The following is a 16,269-nucleotide window of genomic DNA, read 5'->3' as shown; positions in this document are numbered from 1 at the left end:
GCAGCCTCGTTGAGAGTTATGGCAACAGCTGGAGCCCTGATCCATGGTCCGATGGAAGAAATGAGAAATAAAAGAACAAAACTAATCAAATAATTGGGAAATTAGAAAAATAGATCAAAGGAAAATTTAGAAACCAACTCCCAAGACCGGGGAAGGCTTGTGATAAGAAACCTGAGATGTAGGAGATAGCTATCACAATTTAGCGCCACGCGCCCCTAACCCAAACTTCTCTCCAAGGCTAAAATTTCCTCTCCCCCTTTACAAGTAATTTTCCTAACCCTCGTGCACATAATATAATATATCAATATAATATGAAATATATAAAAAATTATATATTTAAATTTTATAATTTTCAAAAAAAATATTTAATAAAATACTATATTTATGGTTTATCATGAAATTTAAATAGAATATTTTAACGAATTTTTTTTTTTTGAGGAATTGAACAAAGCTTCAGAAACAAGTCTTACCTTTTTTTTCTTAGAAAAACATATGAGATAAAATTGTGAAATGCTTTCAAATAAACAAAAAAAATACTTAATATTATATACCTAACATACTTTTATATGATCAAAACAAAATAAGTGAAAGCACGCACCCAAAATATTAATGGCAAGCAAGGTTAAACCGGGAGTGAGGTGACGTTGTTACTCAGATAACTAGCTGTTGATTAATAATAACAAAAATTTATGTGAAATAAATAATACACTCGTTGTCTCAAATTATTAGACATTTTTGAAAGAAAATTTGATACATCAAAATATAAGATACTTCAATAAAAAAAAATTTCAGTAATTATAATTTTCTAATATTATCATTTTCATGTATTCGCTCTCTTTTATATTCTTTTACAAATTAGAGTATTAAATGAAAGCTAATATTAAAAAATTTATATTTTGTTTTGAGGAATTGAACAAAGCTTCAGAAACAAGTCTTACCTTTTTCCCCTTAGAAAAACATAAGAGATAAAATTGTGAAATGCTTTCAAATAAACAAAAAAATACTTAATATTATATGCCTAACATACTTTTATATAATCAAAACAAAATAAGTGAAAGCAAGCACCCAAAAAAAAAAGGATTAGATTCATATTGTAAATGGTTAATTTATTTATAGATGTATAGAATTAAAGAAAAGCATTGTTGCAATTGCTACCGATTCTTAATTACTCAAATAAATTCATTATGGAATGAGGAAAAAATAGTTTAGCTGAAATAATGATAGTTTCTTTGAAGAGATCATAATTAGATAGAATGACTTTCCATGCATGCTGAAGAAAACAAAGGAATTGATTTCATAATACTAGTTCCTAATGCTAGTTATGTTGGCATGCCATGATTAAAACCTAACTAGTTTGGTCTTCATGAGCATCACACTTATGCTAATTATTCTTGAGCAATGTATTAGGCTTATTATTCCTAGGTCTTATACCTTCATTTATTTTTTTGGCTTTTGATCATACTTGATTAGTTCTTTACTCATCGACTTTGTGTTTACATTTGTTATTCATTCAAATAAAGTCCTAAAAAAAGATGAGTTGTGAGATTTGCTGCCTTTAAACTGATTTTGCTAAGCGAACTTTTTTTTTTATCATGCATGAATTTTATATAATGCACCACATAACTCTTAATTTTTCAAGGCAGATGTTATAGCTTAAAAGTGAAACTCAATTCCGGGCCGGTTACACCAAATTTTTTGGGTGCATGACATCATCATGCATTATTTATTTTTAAAATAAAACAACAAATAACCCATAAAAATCAAGGATGGAAATATTATTTTAACATGCATGGTTTGTCAGGTAATTCCGTGACATATTCTACTACATACAAGAGTAGCTGAGAGAAACTCAAGAATTTAGGCTAATGTTTCCAAATTGACACTCCACCAAAAACGAATGTAAAGTGATCATCCATTATAGTCATAATCATAGAATTCAGCTGCCAGAAGTTGAACCCTATTATTGGGACCCTTTTTTCCTTCAACTATCATTGCAAGAAAAAGGAAAGGAAAGGGTAATAAGAAATATATCGAGAGAATGGTGAGGTTGACGAGGAGGGCAACCAGACGAGGGGGTACGACATCAAAACTGCAAGGAGCAGAACCACACTGATCCCCAGGAAAGTATAGGCCAACCATCTGAGTTCACTCACTGCAAGATATACACCTACCACAAATGCCAGAGATAATGTCATCGAGGAGATGCCTAGAACTGGCATTGCACAGCTGAGAGAAAAATTCATCAAACACAAATCTTCTAATTGAGCCCACAAGAGCATAATGGTTGTAATGATAGCCCCGAAGATAGAGATTATGAGGAAGAGAATAAAGAACTGGAACATGAAATTATGTAGCATAACAGCTCTTCCTCGGTCCATGCCGCCTGGCATGGAAAACCCAGCTGCAAGGATGCAGTTATTATAAGTGTTGAAACCAATATCAGAGTCTTAATTATGCCTTGATAATGTTTCATGTCGGGTTCTTTTTTCACTACATCCTCTGTGCCACTTGAACGATGCCTCACAAAGCTTCGTGGCGTACCAGCAATGTTAATTCTGCCTTTATAATGTTTCATGTCGAGTTCTTCTTTTTTCACTACATCCTCTGTGCCTCTTGAGCGATGCCTTACAAAGACTCGTGGCGTACCAACAGATTTCAACGCAATCCATGTAAGCCGCTGCAAATAATAGATACCTTTTGATTAGCGCTACAAACTGAATCTTTAGCAGCAATCATCATATCATCAAAAGATTGGATTAAGTTGAAATTGTCAATTATACATAGATACATGCCTGTTCGAGGGGTGGATTTTGGTCATGTGTTCGGACAGCAATGTCTAGAGCTGTTTCATTTTCAAAATTCGGCAGGGTGAGATTAACTCTTTTGTCCCAAGTCAAGGCATGCACAATTTTGGGATGCCAGTGAAGGGTGGCCAAATGTAGCAGAGTATTCCCCATATTATCCTTCTGATTTATCAAAACCTCAAGTTCAGGATTTTGGAGGATGTACCTAACTGCTATAAAATTTCCACTCTCAGCTGCAACATGGAGCAAATTTCAGCCATTGTTGTCCACAGTCTCAATGGGATGTGGATAGCGTTTTAGCAATTCTTGAACTATTTTGAAATGACCTCCAATACATGCCAAATGAATTGGAAAGCAACCATTGTTGTCCCTTTCGATAATGCAGTTCTCACATTTCTCAATTAAGTGGGAAACACCTTCAAGGAAACCTGTGGACGCTGCATCGTGAAGTGGAAGTCTCCCTTCTTCATTCTTCAAGTGAATCCAATCTGACTTGTATTCCAATATGGTGTGTAGCATTTCTACCAAAACAAGACAATAATATTTGTGTTAATACTTAAAAGAGTTGTTTTTAAATTTTGATTTAAGGGATGCGTGCGCGCACGCATGCCCGCACGTGAAACAAGACAATTATATTTGTGTTAATACTTAATAGAGTTTTTTTTAAATTTTATTTAAGGAATGCGTGTGGCCGCGCATGCTGACGCGTGGGGTAAAGAAATTAAAGTAAATAGCAGTAAGAAGCGGTGATTTCTATTTGAAAATTCACCTATGCAAATAAAATCCATCAATAATTGTTGAGTTGAGTGGCGGAACCATCCCCCCCTCGGGGCCAAAAAAAAAAAAAAAAAACCTCTCTACCTCTTCTCATATATGTTATGGGCCTCCAATATTTAGTCCCATGAAAAACCTTAACCCCCTCCCCTCTATAAAAGACAAAAGAAGTGCACACTTTATAATATTCTCTCTTTTTCTACATAAAGATTGAGAGCTTGGATATTAAAAAATATAAGGCATTTTTATGTAACAATAATTTATATTTATTTTAAAGTAAAAAACCTATTAAATAAGCATAAATATGAAAAATGATATTAGTTTAAAACCAGTTAACTACTTTATTAGGAAGTAAAATTCAGTTAAAAATTTCTTATATTTTTTAAATAAAAAAATTAAATATTAGCGAAAGAAGTATACTATTAAAGGATACATATTAATGTTAGCAAAACATAATAAGCATATTTAATAGGGATGAAATAAGAAACGTGTTGAATTTTTAGATAAGTTAATAAATTTTAATTATTTTTTTAATTTTGATAAAACATGTTGGATGTTGCTTATGTGAGATTTGAGGATAATTTTCCCATATTTTTATTAAATAAATACAGACATGAAAAAATAATATCAATTTAAAAACAACAAATTAACTAATTAAGAGGGTATAATTCAATTAAAAATGTATTATATTTTTCAATAAAGAGAGTATATTTTAAACCCCCCTCCAAAACCTAAAGCACGGTTCCGCCCTTGGTTGAGCTACAAAGGGTGATAATGCACGATATATTGACAATATTTCCCTTGAAGTTTGCCCAAACGATCTGAATTATTGCTGTTCACTATTTAGGAATTAAAAATATGCATGCATATGTATGAAAAGTGTGGAGAAATGCGAGAGCTGATTGATAACTAGATCTAAGTAGTATATGTGCGTGGTGAGGAATTAAGCAAGGAGTGAGTGACAGTAAGCCGACCTTTGTTCTTCCCAATGATTTCCTTGGGGCACTAGGTCATATTTGATGCAGATGTCCATGAGTAGAACAATGACTTGCTCATTTTTGCCAGCCTCAACGGCCAGTTACAATAATGATTTCCCTTCCCTGTTGACTGCAAATGCTGCCAAATAATTAACAATCCCCTGAAGTCAGCCTCGTCGAAGTATCTTCGGTGAAAGGATGCTGCTGGTTAGAATAAAGATCTTGCATGAAAGAATGTTGGAAAGCTTGAAAAATCTCATCCCCGTGTTGACCATTGGCCATGAAGACCTCGTGGACGAAGGTGTTTCCTTGTTTGTTTCGAAACAAGGTGAGTGATACCATAAGCAGCTTGTCCAACATGAACCGATCACCTCGACGTTCGGTTTTACCCCGAATGAATCTGAAAAAGCAATTAAGGAGGGTTTGAATGGTAGAGGCGCGGCCTGCCCTTGCTGCAACATGGAGTGCAGTATCATAATTGTTGTTAGTGACAGTGAAAAGGTGGGGAGCTCGTACAGCTATCACGCTTGCTATCATTTCATTATCGCCTTCGGCAGCAGCCAAGTGCAGGACAGTATTGCCTAGAGGGGTTCGTTGCTTGTAAATGTTGTTGTGAGGTATCGTGATACATTGGTATGCAGCTGTCAGCAATTTGAGATCCTTGTTGGATGCATGTCTATGTAACATTAACTTTTACTTGGAAGCTGATGGAGGCACAATCTCCTGTGAGGGTCTCTGTTGCTCAAGTTCCACGTCTAATTTCGGGCTCATAGCCGGCGGGCTAGGATAAGACCACGAGTACACCACCGAGTGGTTCTTGATCCCAACTGTGACTGGAGACGATTCACCTCGTGTTAATTCTCATTTATGTATACTGATTAAGTACAAGTATTCGTTCATTTTGTATTGTATATGTACTCAAGATAGTGGCATGGCATATATAGCTAGGTAGCTGTACAATAATGAGATTTGGCATACCTTCGGACATTACGGGATTTACGCCTGGCAATGAGAAGAAGACTATCCCTTCATAATAATGTGGCAGGCATGTTTGTTTGAATCAGTTTTAAATCCCAATCATGTGTACGTATGACATTCATATCGATTCATTTTGCACAAGTTGCAAAGAAAAGGAATCAAATACCCTCATTACCAAAGTTCGTTCACCTTCACCACAGGTTCCGATCTGTCCTCCTTCATTTCCGGGTAAAAACCAATTTCTAAATGAGAGGCGAGGAGATTCCTGAATTATGGAATTATATCTCTGACCTGAATCAATCGAAATCTCTTGCTGATAAAAAGGAAGAACGTGCGCACAAATACAATTATATACATATATATATGTATATATTATATATCTAGTATGAGAGGCTGAAGGATACTCTTTTGTTAAAAAATATAAAGTACTTTTAATTAAATTTCACCCCTAACAAAATAATTACTTATCTTTAAACTAACTATATTTCTATAGTTACCCTTATTTAACAGGGTATTTTACCCTAATAAATATAAAATAATTTATTTAAGAGGGATACTTTAAAAAAAAGTAATGATTATACTTTAAAAAATTAAAAATGTATTACATTTTTTAATATTCAACCTTTTAAAAAATGTCTTATATTTTTAAACGGAAGGAATATATACTTTGTAAGTGATCTCTCCCTAACTTATTATATAAGGCACCTTTTATGTCTTTAATGTAAGGCACTTGATAGGTATTAATTACATTTTTTTAATATTATTCTTATTTAAATTCATTAATTTGAAAAATGAATGTAATGTAAATTTAAAAGTTTTTCATTTAACTATGAATATAATAAAGACATGAGAGAGCATAAAAGAAAAGACAAAACATTATTAATTCTGCAAGAAAGCAATAAAGTTAGTTTGATGCACTTAATCGCCCAACAAGTCAACAACACTTACGGCTGCTTGGCTTCTCTGACGATTCGGTTTGCTCTTCTACCTCTGCTTCTGCCTCTTCAGTACTGAGTCCGCCTGTGCCCAAGAATGACAAGCACAAATGGAGAAATAAGTATTTAGGTACGATATATTGTTTGATCAAAATAAAGGATTAATTGATTGTGCCGTGCATAATTCCCAGAGTGGGCATAGGGTTAGCTACGGTTAGCTAGCCAGGTGATTAATAATAAAAAAAAATACAGAAAAAAGACCTCAAAAAAATGTTTGATACTTTAAACTTTTTTTTTATGCAGTATTTATCTTCAACAATTGAAATTGGTGCAATGTGACTCTTATAATCAATAAAGATTAACTTTGACCATTCGTTAAACATAAAAAAATATACAAAAAAGACCTCAAAAATTATAAAAAGGAACCTAAAAATTACTGAAACTGACCTTATAGCTATAAAAAAAAATAATATTGATTAAAACTTCTAAATTATAAATAAATTCTAAAACACTTATGTTATTTCTTACCCATACAAAAAACCAAAATATCATTTTAACCCATCACTTTAAAACGCTATTGGGTGATCGGTTATTGAATCATGATAACATTAGTAAGTAATAAAAATATTATATTTATTTTAATAATATCTCAATAAACATTAATATTTTAATAAATAATAATTTAAATATGATTATTATTTACAAATATTTGCACACAATTTACAAGTCAAGTTTTGATATTTGCAAATTCTTCAAAATTACAATATAACTAGTATATTTGTGATTTAAAAGTGAATGCATTTTTTATGCTATCTTTAAATTTTTGAAAGAGGATTTATAAATTTTATATGAAGATTTATAATTCATCACTAACTTAACTTACAACTTAGCATATCTTCATTAACAGATGCTATATATTATTGATGAAAAATGAGTAAGGAGAACTCCAAAAAATATAAGTAGATTCCAAGAAAGCTCTTCTTTTGAAACTCCAATTATTGTTTCTCTTAAACCAGATCGTCTTTCTTCAACTTTTTCCTTTGATCGTATCCCTTCATCTATAAAAAGAATCCTTTCTCAAAAAATAAAAAGTCTCATAGAGTATTCTATTGTTCTTGAGAATGTCGGAGTCCCAATTACCTAACTCTCTTATCTAAATCCTTACAAACTTTACCATAGAAATAACTCTTTTACTTGTGGCATCAAAACTTTGCTTCATACAAATCGTCCTCAGCCAAAAGAAATAATCCAGACCTCTAGTATTAACCAGCATGGTATTCCTGCCACAGTTGATGAACAATTCATCACCTTTAAGATAGCCTAACATTTGATTGATGGTTGAATCAATTAGGGTTACACCCACCTTCATGTTGGATCTATTCGCCTCATCCTTACCTATTATAAGAGAAAAGGTATGGTAGCCACTACTAGGGTTGCTTTACTAGACTTAACCTTCAAGTTATATGGCAATGCCTTAATTGGTTCCATGTTGACTACTTTCAATCAACGAAGTGTGGTTCTTACAATAGCATCCAACTTTAATGTCAAGCTCACAAATCCAACTCTTTCTATAAGATTCAAAGTTCAAATCCAGATTCATGAAACTAAACAACAAGCTGATACTGTCATGGCCACCCTCCATCACTAAATGATCTTCAAGCTTCAAGATCATTCTTCTAATTTCAACTTCCCCAATGTAACTAGAGATGCATTGTACATGGTTGCAAACAACCTAGGAGATGCTTCAATCCTTCAAATTCCAAGGCAATTACCTATTGAGTAGTTAGCTGACATGATCCCACTAGAATGGATAAACAACTATGAAAAGCAATTCCATGGTATTCAAAAGGATGTTCATACTACAAAACCTCCTACGCTCTATAGGCTACAAGATGGTATTGTCAACTTTGTCTTCAAGAAACCTGGAACTCAAAATCCAAACTAGATTTTTAGAAGGATATTGTCAATCTCTTCAGACTTAATTGGAGACAAGAAGGATCCTCTTATTGAATGGTTTACTGCAAAAGCCAAGTCTGTCTATATCTTGCACATTAATGGTCACTTTATTTGGGACTATGCCTAGAAAATGTGTGATCCAAATTGTGACTATTATCTTTGAAATGATTCTAACAATGAAGCCTATAGTTCTAGAAAAGGAGCTAGGAAACCTGAGCATCCTAGATCTCCATGTAGGCACAAGCTTCCTCCTAAGGATGATGATGATGACCATGGCCCTAAACAACCAAGAAAGAGAAAATGTGTAGGACTTCCAAATCCTCCTATAAAAAGGAACACTCTCTTTAAACTCCTTAGAAAACTTAGTCATGAAGATCTCCTCCTCCAGATAAATCAAAACCAATGACTCTAGTTACTCCACAACTCCCAGAACCAATAATCCCAGTTATCCCACCTGCATAAACACAAGCCTTGCCTTATATTACAATGACGAGGCTTTACGAGGAAGAATATCCTCCTCTTAAATGAAAAATAGATGATAGTATAAAGGTGACTAGTGGACCTTTTGTTCTATAGATAGACGTAACTCCTCAAGACACTCTCAAGCCTGTTACACTAGCAAAAGAAATTCTCAACTGGCAATCTCAAAATGTTGTTAGTTAAAATAGAGTCATCTACAAGATAGATTCAAAACTTAATCATTTAACAACAATAATAAGAAACTTGTCCTCACAGGTTAATTAGATTGATGATCAGATAAAGAATTTATATCAAAGGCTCTATAAGCAAGAACAAAAGCTGGATGTAAAACTCCATAGGTTTATCAAACAAGGATATGATGGACAAGAATACTTCAAAAAGGAAAATGAAATTTTTCAAGTAAAAGGACAACTACAGTGGATAGAAGTAGAATTAGCTCAAGACCAATCTCTACATTTAACTACAGCAAATATGAGCCCTATCCAACTTACCTAACCATGATCAAACAATTCCCTACCTATACCTCCATTCATCTAACTTATCCAACTCAGACTTATTATAGTAAAGTATTCACAATGTCTTATCCAATTCTCAGAAAAGCCTAGAAACAATCGACTAAAAAACCAAAAAACACCTGTCTCATATATAGAAAACCTACCTTCTCACCAAAAACCTCAAGACTATCAAGCCTCCCCATCTTTCACCAAAATCTCAAAAAAAAAAAACTATTAACCATAAAAACACCTCCTCCTCCTCCACCAAAGACCAAACCACCATCAACAATTGATAGAGCTAAAGGAATTAAAGATCCCTCAAATCCTTTAGGAACTATTACTTCTAATCAAAATGCTATCTTTAACTAGGTTTTTACTGAATAAGATGACATAAACTCTGTGGCTTCAATTGAAACCTCTACAGAGTATATAGACTCTAAAGAAGAACAATACTTAGTTGATTTATTAAAAATTGCAATGGTCCAACCTTAAACTTACCAGCAGCAAACTCAAAATGAAACTAGGATAGAAATAGTTGTAAAAGACCCTCCTGATAAAGAATCTGGAACTATGGAAGAAATTCTGACTGAACCACTTCATCATGGTTCTAGTTCCAAACCTACTTCTGGATCCTGGTTTACATTTGATAATTTACCTCTATACAAATAGAGAGAAAGACTTTAAGAATTTAGTGCTTGGATTGACTTACAGATGATCAGACTAGATGTTACTATGAGAGAGGTACTTTTAGAATTTCTCTCAAGGATAATTGAAAATTTGAGAGAATGGTTTTAAAGTCTTAATGAATACGATAAGATTTGAGACACTCAGCTTAATGCCTCTTAGTTTCTTGGGGCAATCCATAAAGAATTCCTAGAAGATTTCAATCTCATTGATAAGAGTAGATAAGAGTTCTTTGAAATGAAATGTAGTTCACTCTACTGAAAGGATTTATAAAAATATTTTCAATGAATATCTAAAAAATATTATATGTTAAATGGTCCTAATGATGTTAACCTCAGGCATACATTTATTGCTTCTTTGCAAGAAGAACTCCAGCCAGAGCTATATAGAGTAATCAATGCATTATGAAGAGATATGTCACAAATCTCTCTCAAAGAAATCAATCAGTTAGCTCTGTCTACACTAAATAAGCTCTGTGAACAGCATTCTTTGAAGTCAATGCTTAAAGTAAAGCTAAAGTTACAATTTGCCTATAAAAAGCCTTATTTGAAGATCAAATGTAAAGAACATGATCTTTGTTCTTATAAGAAGACTCATTTTCATAAATACAGGCATAAGATCTTCAAACCAAAAAGGCATTGTTCTTTAAGGTTCATTATGAAAGAATAATTGTGTACTATAATAATTCTTCTATCATACATTTTATTACATTTATTTGCTATTGTAGACTAAAACACAGAGCTATAAGAGTTCAAGGCCAGAATCGATTGTCAAATCATTGGAATAATTTCTAAAAGTCTCAACTCCTCCTCCGGCTGAAATGTCTAGTGGCAATAACCAAATAACAAAAAATAAGAAATCATACGATTGTTTATATATTTCAATTAAAATGAGTAATGTTGATCCTAGTGGGCTAAATTAAAATGTTCACTCTACTCTTGTAGTCGTGCTTATTACGCCTACATGTTATTATGCATATACTTAAGCAAAAAAATGTATAATTTACTAGTTAGAATGACAGTAAAGTTTCAAATAAGAAATTAATGACAGTCAGATCTTGATAATTTTTTTTGTTTGAAAAATAAGTTATACATAACTATAGACAATTGTAAATAAGAATATTGATTATGAATTGAGAATTACATTTAAAATTTAAATATTTTATTTGTAAAAGTAATTGAAATCATTAAATTTATAATTATTTGAATTAATATTCACAGCTTATTTTTTGAGAAAATTTTGGCACAACCTAACTGTTATTAATTTTTTTTTTAGAATTTCACTGTCATTTTTGGCCAAAAAATGGAATTTAACTGGCATTCTCCGTAATTTATTTATTGTCGAAGTGCAGGCAGCAAACATGAGACAAAAAAAGTGAAGAGGAAAGACCTTCCAAAAATCCAAACAATAGTGTAATAGTCACTCGAGACTCTATATCTATAATCCACTCTATTCTATTCTATTCTATTATATTAAAAATGAAGAAGAAAAAACCTAAGCATACAATTAGGTTTAAGGGAGAATGACGAGTAAGGACCTTCTAAGAATATTAATCCCAATTACGGATTGTGAAATTTAAAATTTCAATTAAGGATCATGATCCTTAATTGTGATAAAAAAAAATGTAGTTTGTGAGGTGTAATTCACTAACACGACTTGAGAATTCACTAACCCAACTTAGTAAAATTACTAACGTATATTGTAAAAATATGAAACTCTACTTGAAAATGGAATGTTTAATGAAAAACACTACTTGAGAATTCCTTAACTAGACTTGAAGAAATTTCTAACGTATATTGTGAAAATATAAAACCCTACTTGAGAATCATTTAAAAAAAGTGATTTGTCCAAATTGATGTTTTTTATTAAACAATCGATTCCTAAGTGGAGTTTCATGTTTTCACAATATACGTTAGAAATTTTTTTAAGTTGAGTTAGTAAATTTTCAAGTGGCGCTTTTTGTTAAACAATTGATTTTTAAGTAAGGTTTCATGTTTTTACAATATATGTTACAAATTTTCTCATATTGAGTTAGTGAATTCCCAAGTGGTAATAATGAATTCCACCTCACAAATTACATTTTTTTTATCACAATTAAGGATCATGGTCCTCAACTGAGATTTCAAAATTTCATGGTTTGTAATTGGTATTAATGTTCTTAAAAGGTACTTAATTGTCATTCTCCCTAGATTTAAATTCCCTCATTCTCCCACGTTCGCGTTTATGCAATGTCAAAGTGTTTTTTAATTAAAAAAAATACTTATATACTTACATGCATGCATATATATATATATATATATATATAACTTTTAAAAAAATTAGAATTTTTTACCATTTTTAGAAATTTGAGAGGAAAAGAAAGCATATTTCTTATTCTCTTAAAACATTACTCTAATTAGCTACTAAAAGTAATAAGATGGGTTAAATAATCAAATAATAATTCATTTCTTAGAATCTACACACATAAAGTATCATCAAACCTTACATCAAAATAATATATTACTTCTTAATACTGTAATTAAATATAAAATAATCTTTAGTAGTATACCATTATAGGGTGCATAATTCGATTAGAGTTCAAATTGTGCATTATAGATTGAAGAATTAATCATGTTAATTTTTAGTATTATACCAGTAATATACATTGAATTATTTATATAATTTTATCACATATTTTTCAAACAGTTTTTGCATAATATAATTGTATATCAAAAAATACAAATCATAAAAATCAATATCTTTTTTAGTAATAATATATTCAAAATTGCTTTTATATTTTTTATGAAAATTTTTTATTACATATTAATTCAATTAACTTTCAATCTATCAAACTGACTTATGAACCTAAACATAAATTTTCTCATAATAATTAGCTTTTATTAAATTGATTTTTTCTAAATAAATTTTTAATAAACTAATTTTTTTTACTAACGGAACACTAAATGAGACTCAATGTCTTTGAAGTCTCTTGATTTTCCGTAATTGTATTGTATCTCCCCGTCCAGCATGAAGAATTATATACTACTCTAATTTTTAATATAAGAAAAATTATCATGTTTCTCTTGTTTTTATTTATAAGCAAAATTACAAATTTTAAGAATCATTTATCACATTTTTTTTCAAATTATCCCTCATAAAGTCAATATTTATTTTCACTAGAAATTTTTTTTATTAATTATAGGAATAATTTAGTTTATTTTTTATTTTTAAACATAATTATTACACATACCTAATATATTTAGAAATGAAGGGAGTAATAATTAAAAAAATATAAAAGGAGTTAATCAAAGTATGGAACTATACCATTTCAAAACATCAACGCTAGAAAACAAGACAGGACAGTCATCATAAATCGTAAATAGAAAAACAAAAACAAAGAATTAAATATTGAGTTGAGTGCTATACCGAAACGCTCAGAGCCTTCAGACATGACTTAATTTCTGTCACTGTTGTGCGGTTATGTCGTAGACTTAAATTCCAAAAAAGGAAAAAAAAAAAAAAAAAAAAACTCCTGAAACCTTGTGACTTGTTCGATGACAACTGCAGCCTGGTTGAGGGTCGTTGGCAACAGCTAGAGCCCTAATTCACTGTCCAATGGAAGAAATAAGAAATAAAAAAACAAAACTAATCAAATAAATTGGGAAATTAGAAAATTAGAGCAAAGGATAATGTAGAAACCAACTCCAAGACAGGAGAAAGCATGTGATAAAAAAAGAGCATATATTTTTCAAACACTATTAATAAAAAAATATTTAGGAACTTATTTGCCTTCTCATTCACTGTCCTTAAATTTAAAAAAGTATACGATACTTATGAACCATTAAATTTGACCAACTCTCACATCAGTGGCAGAATCAGGATTCGAAACCAGGAGATGCGGGATAATTTAATAAAAAATAATATTTTTTAAAAAACAATAATTATATTGTAGGATTAAAATTATAGTAACATAAATAGATTGATTATCATTTTTCTTCTTAAAAATTATAATGTCCAAACTGATAAGATCTTTTATATAAATATATTCTTCGTATCTTATATAAATTATTAAATTATTTTATATCTAATAAATTTTTAAGTTTGAATATTTTTTATTTAATTTAAAAGGGACAAAGGATAAAAAATAAGAGGTGCAAAGTTACAAAATTTTTATATCATGCTTATAATATTTCTCAAAGTGAGGGGTGCATTCCCCCTCCCCCCACCATGTGGCTCGGCCACTGGTTCACATGCTGCACCTTCACTTTTATTGACTTAAAAAAGATACTTTTTGTTTTTTAATCTTATTATTTAAAATTATAAAAGAAAAGAGAACGAAGAAGAGAATGAGATGTGCTGTCATTACTTTGATGAGCTATTTGAAATGGACTTTGACTCATCACCACAAAAGAAACCAACGGTCACTCAAAAGAAAGAACAAAAACAAAAGAAGCCAACGTCAAATTGAACACCATGCTGTAGGGAAAAAATTATTTACCAAAATATTACATATTGAAAAATATTTATCATGATAATATAAATTGAAATTGAGTTTGATTGCTATCAAGTTTAAATTTTTTTGCTCTTAATATGACGAGTGTCGGTCAGTATGAAACCAACTCTTATTAATTGGGAAAAAGAAAAAGAAAAAGAAAAAGATATGTCAGATGTAGGAGATAGCTATCGCGAGTTTTATAATTATACTGGTCAAGCAGAAAGAAAAAATTTAATAAAAAATATTTAATACTGTCATGATAAATATTTTGTAAATATTTTTTATGCTGGTCACGCAGAAAGAAAAAATTTAAAGTTGATGTCAGTCAAACTCATCTGCAATCAATAATGTCATGACAAATATTTTTTAATATGTAATATTTTTTTTAGTACGACGGTCAATTTGCCGCAGCCAACACTGAGTATTAAAAAAGAAAAAAAGAAAAAGCGAATAACACATTACGCAATGGTCGGATCAGCTTTCTTCTTCTTGGTTGCTCTCTATGTTCTGAAAGATAAGAATATGAATATGCTGCACAAGTTGAAACACAAATTGAATTTTGTAAATACAGATCAATGATAAACGCAAACTATTTTGCCACAAATCTAAAAATATTTTCAGCTTACAGTAGCCAACGAGAAACTTTGAAGTTTCAAGTTATGTAAACCTCAGATCTCCCAGCAACAGTTAGCTTTCCTTGGACTTCCAACATAGATCAAGCATGAGACACCACCCTTCTCATGGTGTTTTTAACAACTTTAAAAAACAAATGCTTCACACAGATCAAAGACAACCATGAAATCTGAAGGTTTTCGTAGAAAGATGATGAACTTGTGAAATCAAACAAGAAACGAACAACAACAAATCAAAACAAGAACATACAGGAAAGAAGTCCAACTATCACAGAAAATGAAAGCACAGAGGATAACTAGACTTTTCTTTTGTTTTTTTTTTTGGAGATATGAGCAGTAACAAATTGAAAGAGCAGTTTTTTTTTTTTGTGGAAATTTGTAGGATTTTCTTCTTCAGGAAATATCACAAAAAACTAGCAAAATGAAGTTAAAAATGATCAGGAGGGAAGCAAAACAAAGGAAAGTGCGGAAACGACGTTTGAGAAAAAGTTGAGAAATTAAACAGAAAAATCAATTCGCAGAGGTCCCAGCGAAAGTTGGAAAAAGCAGTAATTTTTTTTCTTTTTCGGGCAGAGCAGAGGGAAAGGAAACAGAAAATTAGAATATGCGAATAACACAAAGGAAGTTGCAGAAATGAAGCAAAAGAAGAAGCTGGGAAAGCAACGAAAGAAGATTTGTGAGACTGTGGAAGAAGCAGCAGAAGATCTGAAGCTTTGGGAAGAGTGGACTGCAAATTGGGAAGTTTCTGGTTCATATAGGAGACATTGTTTACTTTACATGGGAATAAAAGGACATCTTGGTCTCTAGGTAAGGGTGATAATCTCATTTTACTCCATTGATTCATTTTTATAAGCCTATCAACTTTATTTAAATTCACAAATCAAAATGTCCTCTTTCATTTTGCGCTATATTAATCTATAATTAATTATGGGTTAAATGACAAAAATATTTTAAAACTTTTTCACAAAACGGCATACTATGTTATCCTAACCTTTTTCAACAACATCAACTGAAACTTTTAAAAAAGAGTTGGCCAAAAGAAAAAAAAAACAAAGAAACTTTTAAAAAAGAGTTCAATAAT

At 31.2% G+C, this 16,269-nt stretch overlaps 1 protein-coding gene and 1 long non-coding RNA gene across 2 annotated transcripts; both read right to left on the bottom strand.

The window, feature by feature from the left end:
• Positions 1 to 4,705: 4,705 nt before the first annotated feature.
• Positions 4,706 to 5,242, bottom strand: LOC129295912 (uncharacterized). The gene has a single exon (XM_054934510.1). It carries the CDS (start codon positions 5,240 to 5,242, stop codon positions 4,706 to 4,708), a length of 537 nt encoding a protein of 178 aa, XP_054790485.1.
• Positions 5,243 to 5,736: 494 nt separating this feature from the next.
• LOC129295913 (uncharacterized) lies at positions 5,737 to 15,920 on the bottom strand. Its single transcript, XR_008589659.1, has 5 exons — positions 15,183 to 15,920; positions 15,019 to 15,087; positions 13,488 to 13,669; positions 6,482 to 6,553; positions 5,737 to 5,824 (listed from the first exon to the last, which is right to left on the bottom strand). It is a non-coding gene; the product is annotated as an uncharacterized LOC129295913 (long non-coding RNA).
• Between the last annotated feature and the right edge of the window lie 349 nt (positions 15,921 to 16,269).

This window comes from Prosopis cineraria, unplaced genomic scaffold (genome assembly GCF_029017545.1).
Source record: "Prosopis cineraria cultivar Desert tree isolate PC_DT_omini unplaced genomic scaffold, ASM2901754v1 PC215, whole genome shotgun sequence".
In the NCBI taxonomy this organism is placed as follows: Eukaryota; Viridiplantae; Streptophyta; class Magnoliopsida; order Fabales; family Fabaceae; genus Prosopis; species Prosopis cineraria.
This window is presented reverse-complemented; position numbering and strand designations above follow the sequence as displayed.